The sequence below is a fragment of the Cavia porcellus genome, unplaced genomic scaffold (assembly GCF_034190915.1).
Source record: "Cavia porcellus strain 051 isolate PalLab524CR breed Dunkin Hartley unplaced genomic scaffold, mCavPor4.1 scaffold_12, whole genome shotgun sequence".
NCBI lineage: Eukaryota > Metazoa > Chordata > Mammalia > Rodentia > Caviidae > Cavia > Cavia porcellus.
This window is the reverse complement of record NW_026947495.1, coordinates 60,807,934-60,823,045: the sequence shown is the minus strand read 5'-3', so window position 1 is coordinate 60,823,045 and position 15,112 is coordinate 60,807,934. Positions and strand designations below refer to the sequence as shown.

At 38.4% G+C, this 15,112-nt stretch overlaps 1 protein-coding gene across 9 annotated transcripts in view; it reads right to left on the bottom strand.

Moving 5' to 3' along the window:
• Map3k20 (mitogen-activated protein kinase kinase kinase 20) overlaps positions 1 to 15,112 on the bottom strand; it is a 166,024-nt gene that overhangs the window by 36,499 nt on the left and 114,413 nt on the right. For 7 of the 9 annotated variants that reach the window (XM_063259295.1, XM_063259296.1, XM_063259294.1 and 4 more), the window contains exon 11: positions 10,391 to 10,526. In XM_063259295.1, the coding sequence (XP_063115365.1) occupies positions 10,391 to 10,526 (136 nt within the window). Of the gene's footprint in view, positions 1 to 1,512; positions 6,921 to 10,390; positions 10,527 to 11,971; positions 12,396 to 15,112 lie in introns of those variants that run through there. The other 2 variants (XM_063259299.1, XM_063259301.1) reach the window with 2 other exon arrangements.

Below are 15,112 nucleotides of genomic sequence, written 5' to 3'. Positions count from 1 at the left end.
AGACATGAGGGTGAAACAGGTGTGGATTGTACACAGGGGAGTCCAAGACAGCCTTCATCACGGTTTACTCTGTACGTAGCATACACTACCTGGCATGTTGCTGAATCGTTTTATAGAATAAAAAAAATCAAAGAGTGCACATACTATAATGCTAATTTCTCTGGCAAAGAGTTCAATGGGTATGGGTACACAAAGCCTGATATAGTCACAAAGTGTTTCATAACAGGGCATGGAGATATGGAGGGCACAGTGGCTTGAGCTGGGTACTGCAGGGCTAGGAGGAGAGGTGATTCCAGGCGAAGGGAAGATACAAGGCAAAACACTGGCAATGGTAGGAGCAGGAAGGAGAGCAAGAGGATGGATACAGCATGTTCTTCTAACTGGAGCACAGGATTCACTGAGCTCATGTTGGAGGAAGAAGGGGAAATGAAGCAGACTCAGGGATGGGGGAGTCCCAAGTTTTTAAAAAATTCTGCTAGTTAACATAAATGTGTAGAGTTTGAGTAGTAGAGTCAGCTTGCAAGGATATAAAGCACATGCTTAGATCGGTATCATTCTACAAATACTCTGCTACCTCACGTGCCTTGATTCCCTCAGGATTGCCGCTTCTTCCTCTAAAACACCTGAGATATGTAGGAATCGCCCCACACCTGCACCTGCTTTAACAATGTGGCAAGGAGAAAGACTTGAGGAATCAAAGCCAAAGCTGAACTCGATCAAAGAAAATACATGACAAGTTTTATTTCCTCACAGGGCAGCTGGATACAGCTGCAGAAACATGTCATTGCCTTCTCCCATCACAGGCAAAAATATGAAACGAGGAACTTTTTGATTAGTTCAAGAAACACCAGACTGCATTACAGAAATATTTCTCTGCATCAAGGCTGGCTTTTACAGGAAATGGGGTGTGTATGGTGTTTTGATTTTTATATGATTTCCAAATGTTATGCCAAACAAAATTGAGAAACAAATATTTCTTGAGTAGAATAAAGGCTGTAAATGAAACCAACATCCTTGGGTTTAACGTCAAAAGGAGAAAAGAGTTCTTGCATTCTGTGGATGGGTCATCGACATGACATTAAGGGAAAGACACTGGACTCCATCTGATACTCACTCCTGCAGAATTCTCTGCACGGTGCTTAGAAAGATCAGTGAGAGGAAGGCTGGAGCCAGACACTGTTGCAAGACGTTTTGGATTTGGCAAGACAGGGAGAAGAGTTAATGATCTCCAGCCACAAAGTGGCTCACCATTTCTTTTATGTTTCTGTGCCTTGTTAACATATCAGTGTATCTGCTGTAGGATGAGTTCTAAGCCTTTCTCTTTCTTTGGGGATTAAAAAAATCTCTCATGACTGCCCCATCACTTTACAAATTCATTATTTACACTCCAACTGACTTCGGGAAAGAAAAGGTAACACTCACGTGTATGTGTGTGACAAGGATTCCTTCAAAGGATGTTGCAGGTTCAGTCTAACAAAGATTTTATATACACAGCAACACATAACAAAGGGATTTACTGTCAAAACGTTTATTGCAAAATGGAGTCTTAGAACAAAAGAAAGCAAAGTTCACATCAAAATGAAATGTATGACACCAACTTGGATTTCTGAATACATTGTGGACTCTGAGCTGGAATATCAAATTCCAATATGAAGTCAGTAACTGAGTAGTCTTACCACACAGGAGTAAAATTTAATCTTCCATACAAACATTATACATGATACTTGGCATAGGACTTGCTCAGAATAACATTGCAATAGAATAACTGCTAGAAGGTTTTTGTTAAAAAAAAATAGTGATAATGCCATCTATTCAAAGCTCACACCCAAAGAATACAAATATTTTCTATTATTTAACACAAAATTTTAAGAGTGCAAAAGCAATATGTGCAGTGTATTATATCTGATATTAAAAAGATATACTGTTCTGCACACAACATAAAAGAATTAATGTAGGTGCCTGAAATTCTAATTCTGAAGTAAGTAATCACATGCCAGAAAGCTCTTCAAAAGCAAGAGTGCATATGAAGTCAGGGTCTCAGAAAGCATGGCCATTCCCCAGTTTCCTGACAAACACTCATTTTTCATCATAGAAATGCTGCACCTAACGCTATCAGGCTATGCTAGAGTTAGCATAGAGCAGAGTCTGTCTGGCGATGCTTAAAATCGAAAAGGAAAACAGTTTTACTCAAATGCATCAAAAGGTGCCTGATTATAGAAAACTTATGCTCTATCATATATGTGGTATGGTGAGATTACTAGTTTTACACAAGGCTACTGTAATGAAAATTTTTAAAAAAGAACATCAATATTTAACTCAGACCAAGTTTCAAAGCTGTCTTTCATAAAACTCTTAGCACTCTAATGAAAAATTAAGTTATATACATAGTGAGACCTCACTAAGAGAAGTCATTCTGGAGCTCTTCTAAACCCTCGCCCAATGCCCCAATTTGTTTTATTTTGATAGGGATCAAGTTTAAATACCTGAGCTGTTTTAAGGTCTTACAAATCCACTGCATGTTTAGAAGACTCACTGGCTAAAATCCAGCCTTCAGTATAGCCAGAGAATCAAATATTGTGTGCTATGTGCCTCCACCCTCTTCTCACTGGCTTTTTGTAAGAAATATTAAAATGTGATTTTATTTTAATAAGATAGCTGTAGCAAAGGGGGCTTTCAAATTAAACGGACTGTTTTGCAGAACCGTAGCTACCTCAGTGTAGTTTTTCTCTTTCATACATTGCGGAATCATCATAACTGGAGGGTGACACCCGCTTCTAAGATGAATCTGGCTATTTCATAAAGTGGTCAACAGCACTCCTAAGAGGGAAGAAGCCATTTTTCCACAATTGGTTATTTGAGATAGAGGCATAAACTTACAGAACTCAAGGTTGTGCATGTGTAGTTCTGAAAATGTATTTTGATTTTGTTCCAGCTTGGGTATTTTGTTTGGGGAGAAAGCTGAGGTGGAACTTTAAAACTGCCAGGTGTAACACATTTCTCAGTGGAGAAGACACAAGGTTAGTGGTATGTAGGATGGAATTTGTCACAACGTGATAATGTCCCTGCCACGGAAGATGTTAAGTCTCGGCAGTGGGCACTAAATGCTGCTCTGCTCATCGTGACAACTGTAAATGTGTCCTAGTATCCCCAATACCATTAGGTGATGACACTATGCCAGTTGAGAGGCCCTAGTGGGGTGTCATCAAATTTATATGCTCAATTTTCTGAGCACAGAAAAAGAGACAAAGAGTGGTAGTCTTATGACTACCATGACTCATAATTATTACCATAATTTGGCATTTGAATCCTCATTTGGTATCTTTAAATTTCTCAGTGTTTCTTTTACTCTTCTCTTTTGAAATGTACATTTTGTAAGTCAAAGTAACTGCAACTAAATCTAACAGTGATAATTTGCCATTTGAAAAACTAATGTGTAAAGTGAATTAGAATCTGCACAATTAATATCACTAGAAATTCTGCATACGCTTCAGACAATTTTTAAATTAATAAAACTAATATAATCTAAAGTCTTCTAAATAATTTTTACAGACAAAGTGAGACTATAAAATTCTGTTTGTATGATTTAGATTTCAGGGATGTTTTACCATTTTTTCAAACTACTACAAGGACACTGTTTTGGGACAGAAAGTAACACAGCTAATGCCAAACACATAATGTCATGTGCAGAACAACTGCCGGCTCTTCATGGGGGCCAGCTCTGCTGTACCCTAAATCTTGTGGTTTCTTCATGGCAGAATGTTGAGTTATAAACAGTTTTGGAATACTGTTGAGGAAAACAGTAGTAATTAAAAGGTGAGCGAAATCTTACCTCCATAATGATACACCTACTTCTGTATATAGAGTTCTGTAACTTTCCTCTTTCAGCCCTATTTGGCTACTTTTAGTGCACCAACACTTTATATATAACCATATTTTATATGTAAATATTAAGGTATCATTTTCATTCTGGCTAAATGTTCTAAATAGACGCCTGATTACTCCTAAGTGAGAGGCAAGAATCACATTCTGACATAAAAAGTGCCAAGACTCTGCCACCTGCTGAGATTCTCGCACTTTCTTCAGGTTTGCTTCAGCATGACCAGCAATGGGGCCTTTCTTGACCGCACTAAAAACCTCCACATGCTCCCTCTGGCTTATCATCTCTCCCTGCTTTGCAAGCATTTGGTGGAAATTAACATATTGTATGATGCACTGCGCAGGTTGCTGAACTCCTCTCACTAACACGTAAGCTCCACGAGTGCAAAGATTTTCATCTAGCTGCTCCTGGAACAGTACTAGCATAGAGAGGCTCAGGAGTACCAGCTGAACGAATGGCTTTAGCTTTGCCTGGAAGATGTGCAAGAGGCTTTAGAGCCCCGTGCCTTCTGCTTTCTCTTCAGAGGCCCTGGTCAGGACGGCTGGGAAGCGGGTGGTAGAAGTCATTCCATCCACTCCTCTCCACCATTTTTTTGCCTAAGTGGCTAGCTGAGGTCAGGGAGTACTTCTGTCTGAACACAGGCTGCCCATGTATGTGCACATGCATGTAGATCTATGCACGTGGATAGAGGAGTAAAGCAGAGTAACCATAAGGGGGATCCATCTTCCGGGCAAAGGTTTATGGGCTCCTTCTGTGTTTACTCAGCCTGTGGGTGGTGGCAGCCTGCAACACCTCACACCAGGTGCACCTGGTCAGAGCTCAGTTTCCAAAGAGCAACTGGATTAAACCTATTTGTACAGCTTACACCCTAATAATGTTTGCTTTATCTTTACTGGAAGCTTTACACTTAAAAAAAAAAAAAAAAGCCAGTCAAATTTAGCAGTGGGGGGGGGTGGTATACCAACTTTAGTGACACTAATGTTAGTAAGTTCTGATAACCCACTGCCATCGGACCAGCCAAGCTTTACACTTTTAATTTAATTTCATCTTAGCCTAAGCAAGCATCATTAGAAATTGATAGTTTAGTTTTCTAGAAGGGTATGGAAATCACTCATTGTTCAGTGCCTTCTCACTGGAACAACAGCAGCTGACAAAAACAGGCCACTCACCACGGGCCTGGTACTACGCTAAGTGCTTCTCATATTATCTCTTGTAATTCTCAAGACAGTGCTCTGAAGTAGGTTATCATTATCCCCATGTCAATGATAAACAAACAAAATCATGAAGATTAAACTTTCCTGAGACTGCACAGCAAAGCAGAACCTAGAACATCCTACTTGTTAGTTCTCCCCATCATTTGACGGTGGTTTTCAGCTTTCAGCAGGGATTAGAAACAACTATATTTCAAAGTCTAAACAATTTTTTTCTGATAAGGTATACTCGAAGATACTATTAGAAACATTTGTGATATCCTTTCTTAAAACTTCCACATAAAAGCCTCCAAAACTATTAGAGTTTGAGTCAAATGACCCTGCTTTCCAGTTCAGACTAAAAAGTCTGTTCTTTTGCTTTTTAACTAATTGCCATTTAAAAAATCGTATGTTGTAGTTTAAACAAGTTTTGACAAACATACGGTAGTATTTAGAGAACATTCTGGGTAGCCAGGGCTTCAGAGCACCTGCACCTATTTTTCTAACACACCTGCATCACCAAGCAGGGCTAAAAAAGGACAATTCTAGAAATCTAGATCTGACATAGAAAGGACCCTTCACAGTGAGCTTTTGCCTAAGTAAAGATAATGTATCTTCCCTATTCTTTTTACAGTATTTAATTTCCTCAAGATATGCATATTTATATTTAGAATGCAGGGTTATTATGCATTTCTGGAAAACAAAGAAAACAGACAAGCACGTAGCATGCCCTTACTGGACGGGCAGAGATGGCGTGTCTTCGTGTGTAAAGTACAAGCTAAGCCCCAGATGTTAAGAAGCTTCCAGGACTAGTACCAGTAAGCTTGTGGCTTCTGCTGTTCACTTCAAATTAGTTTTCCTCCTCAAATGTACTACTGAGGACACCTCCAGGGTTTTACTTTGAGAAGCTGTGCTATTTAGTATGGAAAAATTCTTGGCATTTCTGAAGAAGCACTTTGTTATAACCCTTTATCTCATTTTCTTGTAGCTGGATTTTGCAGTCACTATCAATCATTTCTGACATTACAATGTATTGTCTTGAGAAAAAAATATGGTATATTACAAAAGAATCAAGTGTCAAAGAAGGATTAAGAGTGAAAGGTGCTTGTTCAAAATGTAGGTTTTCTTAATCAGCTGAATAAAGATAATAAAATAAAGTCAAATACAAATTATAAAATATTCATTAAGAAGAAAACCCAAGAATGAAAACCCTTACTATACTGTATATAGAATCACAAATTTCTATAATCAGGCACCACATTTGCTGATTCATAAATACACCTTTGGCTTAATCACACCACCCCACTTTTCTGAGAGCAAAAATAAGTAAGAAGTAAATTACTGTCCTGTAAATATAATTGACCTAAAAATGCAGTGCTTGGTTTTCTGCCTCCTTAACTGTTTTTGTACAGACTGAGATAACAAGTTTCTTTCATTTTTACTGAACATTTCCAATTTTATTCGTTTGCTTTCTCTTTTCATTCACTATTATTATCCATGTCATTCTCCTCCTCACCAGCATCATCGTCATCACCTTCTGACAAGTCAAAATCACTGAACCCCAGGGCCATGTTGACTTTCTTTCCCCTTCTCTTAGATGTGGTTTTGGAAGAATTCTGCTTGGCTTGCATGTTTATCTGCATCCCAGAATGCAGCACCGCTCCTGCTTTGTTCATTGAGAAGATATCCCCAAAGCCCATCAGCATCATGGCCTGCAGACCTGGGTTCATGCCATGTCCCTCCCCGTTACTTGCTGCTGTGATCTGACATGACATCTCTGCACTGTTTGATTCCTCTGTTTTAGATTCAAAGTAAGACTCCTCAGACATTCTTGCAGCAAGAGGCAAGAGAAGCTATCAAAGGGAAAGAAAGGACAGAAGTAAAAAGAGAAATTAGGACCAATTTAAATAAGGGGAATAGATACCACAAAATTAGTTCGCACTGCACAGGAGGTGATTAGTGAAATACATGAACACAGGGAATTATTTCTGAGAACTTATTTAATGGCAGATTTGGCTCTAGTGTATTTGCCATAATTTATGAATGACAGAATAAATCTTATCCAAAAGTCTGCACTGTAGCAAGCCAAATTCCAAATGGACAAGAAGGTTCAAGTTTTAAGCTTAAAATCATTTTCAGAATTTCTCTTAATTTTCCCCAATTTTACTTTCCCACAGAAATATTTAGTTAAACACTACATTTTTTTAAAAGGAAGAAGAAATGAAGCAGAGATTAAATGGCAAGTAAAAATTAAGAAATTCCAGTACCAAGGAAGAAAAGCCCAGAGGAAGCATAAAAACAGTTCAGGTGTCAATGCAGTTCTGCAGAAATTTGGGTGGTAAACTACATTTTAAAACTAGACTAATACTCTGAATACACACTGAAATCAGTCTAGAATTTTACTTGCTTCATCTATTATTTATTATAGCCAGGTACAAAGTAATAGCTTTTATTCAAACCATAAAATAATTCACTTGAGAACAAATTTTAAATTCTGTCTCTTTTATACATAAATATGTAAACATGTGAAAACTGAGGGAAAGTATTAACTTAGATTGCTACCTTTATCCCAATACTCAGGTTTCCTTGTTTTTATAGGACTTTTCCCTTAGAGTTCTCATTCTCACTGTGGTGACAAATATTTCTTATTCTATGTAATTATTTTGATCAGTCAACCCAGTTCCATGAACATTTGGTTATATTCATTTCAGGGGTAAAACTAGGATATGAAAAATGTTAGTGCCTCTTCTTTTGAGAAATAAGTAACTTAAGGTATATATATATATATATATATATATATATATATTTGTCTTTTTCGTTTTTATCGGTACCAGGGATCGAACTCACGACTGTCTGCTTGCAAGGCAGGCGCTTATGCCGCTGAGCTAAATCCCCAGCCCCTCTTAAGGTATATTTTTGATGTGGTTCAATATGAATGAATTATGATACTGTAATAGAATAACCTTTACATTCTGTGCATAAAACTACCTAACAGTTAGAAGCAATTTCCTAATTTTTAAACTTAAATTGGAGCTGAATTTTTTTAACAATCTATTAAGAAAAGACTTCTGCAGCTGTCAGTACAGCAACAAGTTTGTTTAATTTAGCTAAGAAGTACCAGGTATACAGAAGAAAAAAAACACTGGTTTTAATCCTTAAATATTGGAAACAGAATCATACTTCATTGCAGCCAACTTTCTGGGCTTTGTTTTCTATGGTTGCTTATTTAATTATTTCAGAGGTCCTTCCTTCCATTGTGCTAGGTACTAACTATTCCTAAAAATTGTACAGCAAGCTACAACAAATAACCAAAAAAAATAAACATTATTCCTATTTATGAACTTATCTTCAAATATTTTTAACATTTTAGTTTAAGAAAGAAAAATATCTTTGAAAACAATTCAAAAACATAATTTTTAAGAAGTGACATAAATGTTAAACTTAATGTTTAACATAAATGTTAAAATTAAAACAGGGGCAAAACACAGAAAACCTAAGCCTGCAGCCACTTTCTTTTTAAAGATTGATTTTTATCTTTCAGTAATCTCATTTGAAGCTGGCTAGAAACTGAAGAGAGGATAAAAGAAAACACCTCCTTATAAAAATACCTGAGCATAAACTTTCTTTCCTTCAGAAATACCAGCTCTGGGCACAGGAGACATTAAAAGGAAGTGCTATAAAAAAGGAAAACTTAGCCCTCGTAAGTAAAAAAGGGAAGAAAATCTCATTGAGCCTGCGCTTCATGCTGTCCATTGTTAGCTGCAGCCCTCGGCGCAGGCCTTTACACAAAGTTTGCTGGAGTTAAAACGCAAGCATACAACCTACTGAGCGCTCACAGCCCTTTATTATTTATTATACAACTATGCTGCCACTGAATAGCAAAAACGTGTGCAAGGCAGCCCATAATTTCTTAGCAGAACTCATGACAATAAACCAAAGAAAGGTTCTAAAGCATACTCTACTAGGTGGTTTAAAGTTTTTTCTTACAATACTACATTTAGAGTCAAGCCATGCAGTGCTTTATAGCAAAAGATTTCAATGCATTTAAAAAACAAAATAAGAAACTTCTCAGACTTCCAAGGATGTGCTGTAAGGACACGGCCAAATTTGCTTCTGCCCCTCCACAGCCTGGGAGAAGCAGGACTCCTGTGCATACGTGGCAGCAGCTTTCTCAGCATGCATAGGAAACTGCACTACCCTCTCGGGAGCCAACCTAGATTCACAGAATGCCCTATGACAGTCCTGGCAACTAAATCCTTATTTTGGGATTCCCTGGATCACCACAGTCTATTAAAAAATATTAAATCTGATAATGAACATTTAACTTGTTTTTTCTCTCTCTCTCTCTTTTTTTTTTGATATCAAGTTGCTTCCCCAAACAGCTTAGAAAAAGACACGAGCTATTTTATTCTTAAGACACTGGAAATACTTTGAAAATGGGCATAAGACACTTAACAGAAAGTAAGAATTTTAAAGAAATTTCTTTGGAGGTCCCAAAACTAAGGGTCTTTTTCCTTTTGTATAACTGTCACAGCAACTATAAAAATGAATTTAGTATGTATAATAAGTTTATTTTAATCTACCATTAGTTGTGATTTTAAGTGTACAAATATTGCCCATTAAAAACTCTGGGAAAGTCAATGATAAATTTAGACTTGATTTCTGAAAATAAGACTTTTAAAATAGGAAGAATGCTTCAGTTGGATTCGAGTTTAATGTATCATGTCAGCATGCAAACTCAAGATTAGTGTATAAATAGTGTGACTCTTAAAAAGAATTTTTATGTTCCTCTAACGACAAGACTTGGGGAAAAAAACAAGCCTTCCTAGAGATGGAGCATACTGGAAACTTGTTTGAAGAGAAATCTTTTCCCAGTCTTTTGCTGCCCATAATCATAATACCAAAATGAGTAAGAAATAGTAAGGCTTGTCATTTATGTATCATCTGGCTGGCTTGGTTTTAGAAAGAAAATGTGGTAAGTTCTGACACATCAAAGGCTGCCTTAGTGTTATAGTTATTAATTACTGATGGACTAAAAAGTTAATCAGCACTTAGGCACATGTTCTGGGAATCTAACAGATGGTGTGAAAACGCATGGGATTTTGTTTTTGTAAACCTAACACACAAACACACTGAGAGAATGAGAGTTCTTAAGGAAACAGGCAGAAGTAGGATAAGCTTCTTCCCCTACACTTTGAACACTTGAATCATGTACACTACTTCCTACAAATGCGGGCGGAAGGCAGAAGGAGGGGTGCCTGGCTGCCATGCTCAGCCTCTGCTCTACGTGCAGCGTGGGAAGCTCGAGCGGGACAGTACTCACCGGGGTGTTGGACTGTTCTGTCAACTTCTGCTCCCACATCTTTAGCCGTCTTTCCCGTTCTTTGAGCTCTTGCTCTTTAAAGCTGAGATCACGTTCTAGCTTCTTTAGCCGCTCAAGGGTTGCCTCAATTTCACACCTGTGCAGGGATAACTGGTATAAGTCTGAAACCTAATGAAGCGACAGTGGATGCTCAATGGGTCCATCCAAAGGCCAATCAGAGTAAAAGACTAGTTAACACACGTAGGCCTTGAAATTGACTGGGAAATGGCCAGCAGACCCTTTCACATTCTTAAAAATCAAGAGGTAGTTTTTAGTTTGGAACAACAAGCTTGAAGCACTGCAACAAAGCACTGCTGAAGAGCAGCTGGGATGTGGCGTAGGTATGGAGCTGGTGTCCTGGTTGGCTCTCTGGTACATGTCTACTTTCATTTAGCCCTTCACAGTTTACGAAGCACTAGTATGTAGTTTCTCGTCTTACTTCACAGATTCTTCCAACTCTAGACAATTTTGAATTATGGATGGGAACATGAAATTTAGGCTAGGTGATCAAGTCATTGAGATGGCACTTTAACCTACCTAGTAGCTGAGTCACCCAAGAAATCAACTAATGAACCTTAGATCCCTTGGTAATAAGGGGTAGTGGTTGCATCATGTCAGAGGTACACAATTTGCCTGATCCTAAGAATCACCCCGGCAGCTTGTTGAGAACAGGACACAATTAAGCCCCTTCCTTGGAGTCATGGTTCAGTAGGCTGGATGGGGGCAGGAATTTCCATTATTTAATGATTGAGCCAGGTAGCTTTTACAATCGGTTAAGTATAAGGCACTGTTGGCCTGAGGAACTCTCACAGGCTCTGGTAATTTTTGAAGGAAGTTCTCTCCTTCATCTTTCTGGGCAATCAGCTTCATATCTGGAACATCATGCCCAGTGGCAGAAACCTGTCCTTCACAGAAACGCACTGGGAAGGTGGCTTTGTACAAACTTTTTCTCCTTCAGAGCTGCTACGATGTTAATGTACACATTTATGCTCTGAGAACTGGAAGCTGTTACCTAGAGTTTCTGAAGAGTGTGTAAGTAGGCCACAATAACGAGAGAACACTTAGTGGGCAAGGATTGAGGGAGAGGGAAGGAAAGGCCAGAAAGGTACACAGAGAAAGAGGAAGAGAAAGGATCGATGACCGGATTCGGCTTCCCGGTGCCACTGAGACACAGCTGCATTACAGGTTTCATCGCCACAGTCAGGATTTTGAGTGTGGAAGAGAGAGGTGCCCAGATTTAAATTAATGAATATATGTAACTAAAATCTGCCTTTTTATTTCCAGGAAAAATCAGAATAAGTGGATGGCTTACTCTCATGCTCTCACAGATGAGAATTACATTAATAAAAACAAGAAGGTTCTAAGTATTAATTGGCAAAGCCCAACTCAGGAAACATCTACTGAGACGGGTGGATTTGGGCCCAAGGCTCCACGTCCCTGCTTGTCTGGGGAGCTCCTCAGAGAAACGGAGACACAAGTAAGCATAACATGATAGAATCAAGTCCCCCCAAAACAAGGCATTAAAGCATCAGTCTTTCAGAATTATGACATCATAAAGTCTAAATTTATTTTTGACAAATTATTTATGATTCTGTCACTTAATTTATTTCTGACAAAAGTATTATTACAATCCACAAACAAATGGAAGATGGGAGGATCAATATGGCAAACCTTCAGGTAAACTGTTCTAACAAGAAGGGCACTCTGTCTTCAGTCAGTGAGGGCCAGAGTGGCAAGCAGGCCGTGCAGCTGGGCATGCTCGTTAAGATGAGAAGGCAGTGGTCTGGACCTTCGACCTGTGGGGCATTCAGCCAAGCCAGTCCCAACAGTCCTGCCAGCAAGACCGATCTCACTGATGTCCTTTCTAATCAGGGAAAACAGCCAACACATTCTGTTTTACTTGTAACTGAACCCAAGTTCTCATCTCAAGTTCCAGCTCTGGGAGCCTCTGTGATTCTGAGCCCTTCTGGAAAGCAGATCAATGGTTATAAGTCAGCCGAAAGCAGTGGCACAGAAACAAACAATGACTGAGAAGGCCCAGCCTGCCTTCCTCCCCATGGCCAGCTTCCCAGCACTGCCCATCCAACCTGCCCCCCAGGACCCGAGCTGTGCCATTATGGGTGAAACCTTAAACCTGAGACATGCAGAGGCTGCTCCCCTCATCATTCCCTTTGCTTTTGCTGGAGCATTGCTTTACATCAACTGCCTTCACTAAGGCATGTATGTAACCTTTCTGTTCTAAAAATATAGTTTAAATATTTGAGTTGATGAAAATTTTGGTTACTCTCAAAACAAATCCAACTGAGGTTGATTTCAACTATCAACTTTCCCTATGCTAAAAACTGGCAACAAACTGTAATTATCGTCTTTTCTTACAAATTTACTTTGAAATAAAAAAAATCAATTTGCTAAGGCAGCAATATAGTATTGTGTATACATGTTGTATGATATGTAAGTATACTCAAGTTTGTGTTTATGTTAAATAATTTGTGCTAATATCCAAATGGAAGAGATTACATTTTCTTGGTCTTTTTTTTTATTTTCAAGAAGGCAGATCATGGTGAGAGTACTTTGGTCATCAAGGAAAACATACAAACAACAAAGTATTTTGCCACACAACACAGTGAGATTTGAACAGTCCATCACGCCCTATGTAGTTCCCTCAGTGCAGATTGCAACAGAGTTGTACACAGTCACATGGGTGACAGACAGCCAAAAATGGGACCAACAGAAGGGCATGGTTCTGCTCTTAATGTTTGTAAGTCACTGGAGAGAATCAAGCTGAGGTTCTGATAAATAGGGAAATGTCAGATACTAAATTTCTTTCCTATCACTTAGTAGGTCAAAGGGAAAAACACAGCTTATGTGATTTTTAGTAATCTACTTTTAAAAGAAATTTCAGAATCACTTAATTGTCTAAAAATAGATATTCCATCTGGCCCATGTGTAGAAGAAGCTCTTTCAGAAAACAATCATCTGACAAAAACACCATGGCAGAATTGGAGTTGTACTTTTCTGTGACTCTTGTTTGCAAAAATATCCTTTGGATCGTAGTCATGTGGCTTTAGGCACCAGATACAAGTTGGGAGAAAGCAGGGAGCAATCTGAATGTGTCATCATTTGAAATATCCACATGACCTGATAAAAACATCCCTTCTTTTTAACACTCAGCACATCAAGTAAGACAATCTTACTGCCTTAAGAATACTCTAAAACAATTGTGCCCTGCAAAATGCCTCAGAGATAAATATGGGTCTAGCTAAATGAATGCTGCCTGTGTAACTGTGGATGACATGACTGTAGAGCATATTTGTCCATAGACACTGTACTGCGTTACAGACTCCTAGTACAGGATGACCTCAGGCAAGCGACCAACCCCCTACGCCTCAGTTTTTACATCTGTGAAACAATTACAGTTGCCATAGAGATTTAAAAAGATGATCTAAATGAAGTGCAAAGATTCATTAGGAGCCTAATAAACAGTAACCGTGTTTATTTTTTTTAACTGTAATTGATGTTACTCCCCATGTTTTTAACCAATTGCCAAGTCTGTTTACAGCAGCCCTGCTGCTTCCAAGCTGTGGTTCTCTGGCTTGGGTAAGGGTATACATTCTCCCTGCAGCTCTTGAGCAGGGCCAGCAGCTCACGAAAGAGCCACAAGGGGGTCCTTGGGCAATGGTGTGCCTTCCACTAAAATATATGAAAGGATTCACCTTTTTTCCCCCTCATACTCTATTACCAATTTTATTCTCCTCATTATTCACCTTCAAGTATTTCTGTTTGGTTTGGTTGGAGATGGGAGTCTGGTATAGTGCACAGACTAAGCTCAAACTTGTGATCCTCCTGCCTCTGCCTCTGAGCAGTCTAAGTTATAGGTGTGTACCACCACACTTGGTTTTCACCTTGAAGTATTTCAAAAATTAAATTTGTCATTCAACTAATCCAGACTTAATGTATACAAATAAAAATCATTCTTCAATAATCCCATTACACGGTGATAAAACTTACTTTATATTTTCCCTTATGTTCATAGACATATATACATGAGTATGTGTTTGACAGAAATGGAATCATTCTAAACAAATTAGACTGTAGAGTCCTTATTTAAAAGTCATTTAGCAGATCTGTGTAACCATGAACTTTTCTATATTATTTTGTGTACAGAGATATTGTCATTTTAAAAAATCATTCCTCTTGTATTTTGTATAATTTTTCATTGTGCAATTCAAATGGAGCTTGGCTGGACAAATGCCCACACATTTTCCACACAGCCTTTCCATTTATTTGCATAGGAATAAAATGGTAGTGGTAAGATTTCTGAGACAAATCATATGAACACTTTTGGGGCATCTAATTTTCCTACTAACAATGCACTGGAAAGCCTATAGTACTGGATACTCTTCATAATGTAAAACTTGCCCATCTGATAAAACAAATTCTGATCCCATGTATTTGTCTGATTGTTAAGTGAGGTTGAATTTGTAGTGTTAACCACTCCACATCTCTTTTTATGAAATGCCCCTTCATGTCTTAGTATGATATTTTAATAAAAATGTAGTGTAAAGATAGTTACTCTATCAGACTGGTTTTCTGTGTGTGGACTGGAGACCATGAAATGTTTCTAGAGGATTCTTGAAATTGGTTTGTACAGTACCAGTAAGACAGAATTTCCTTCTATAATCC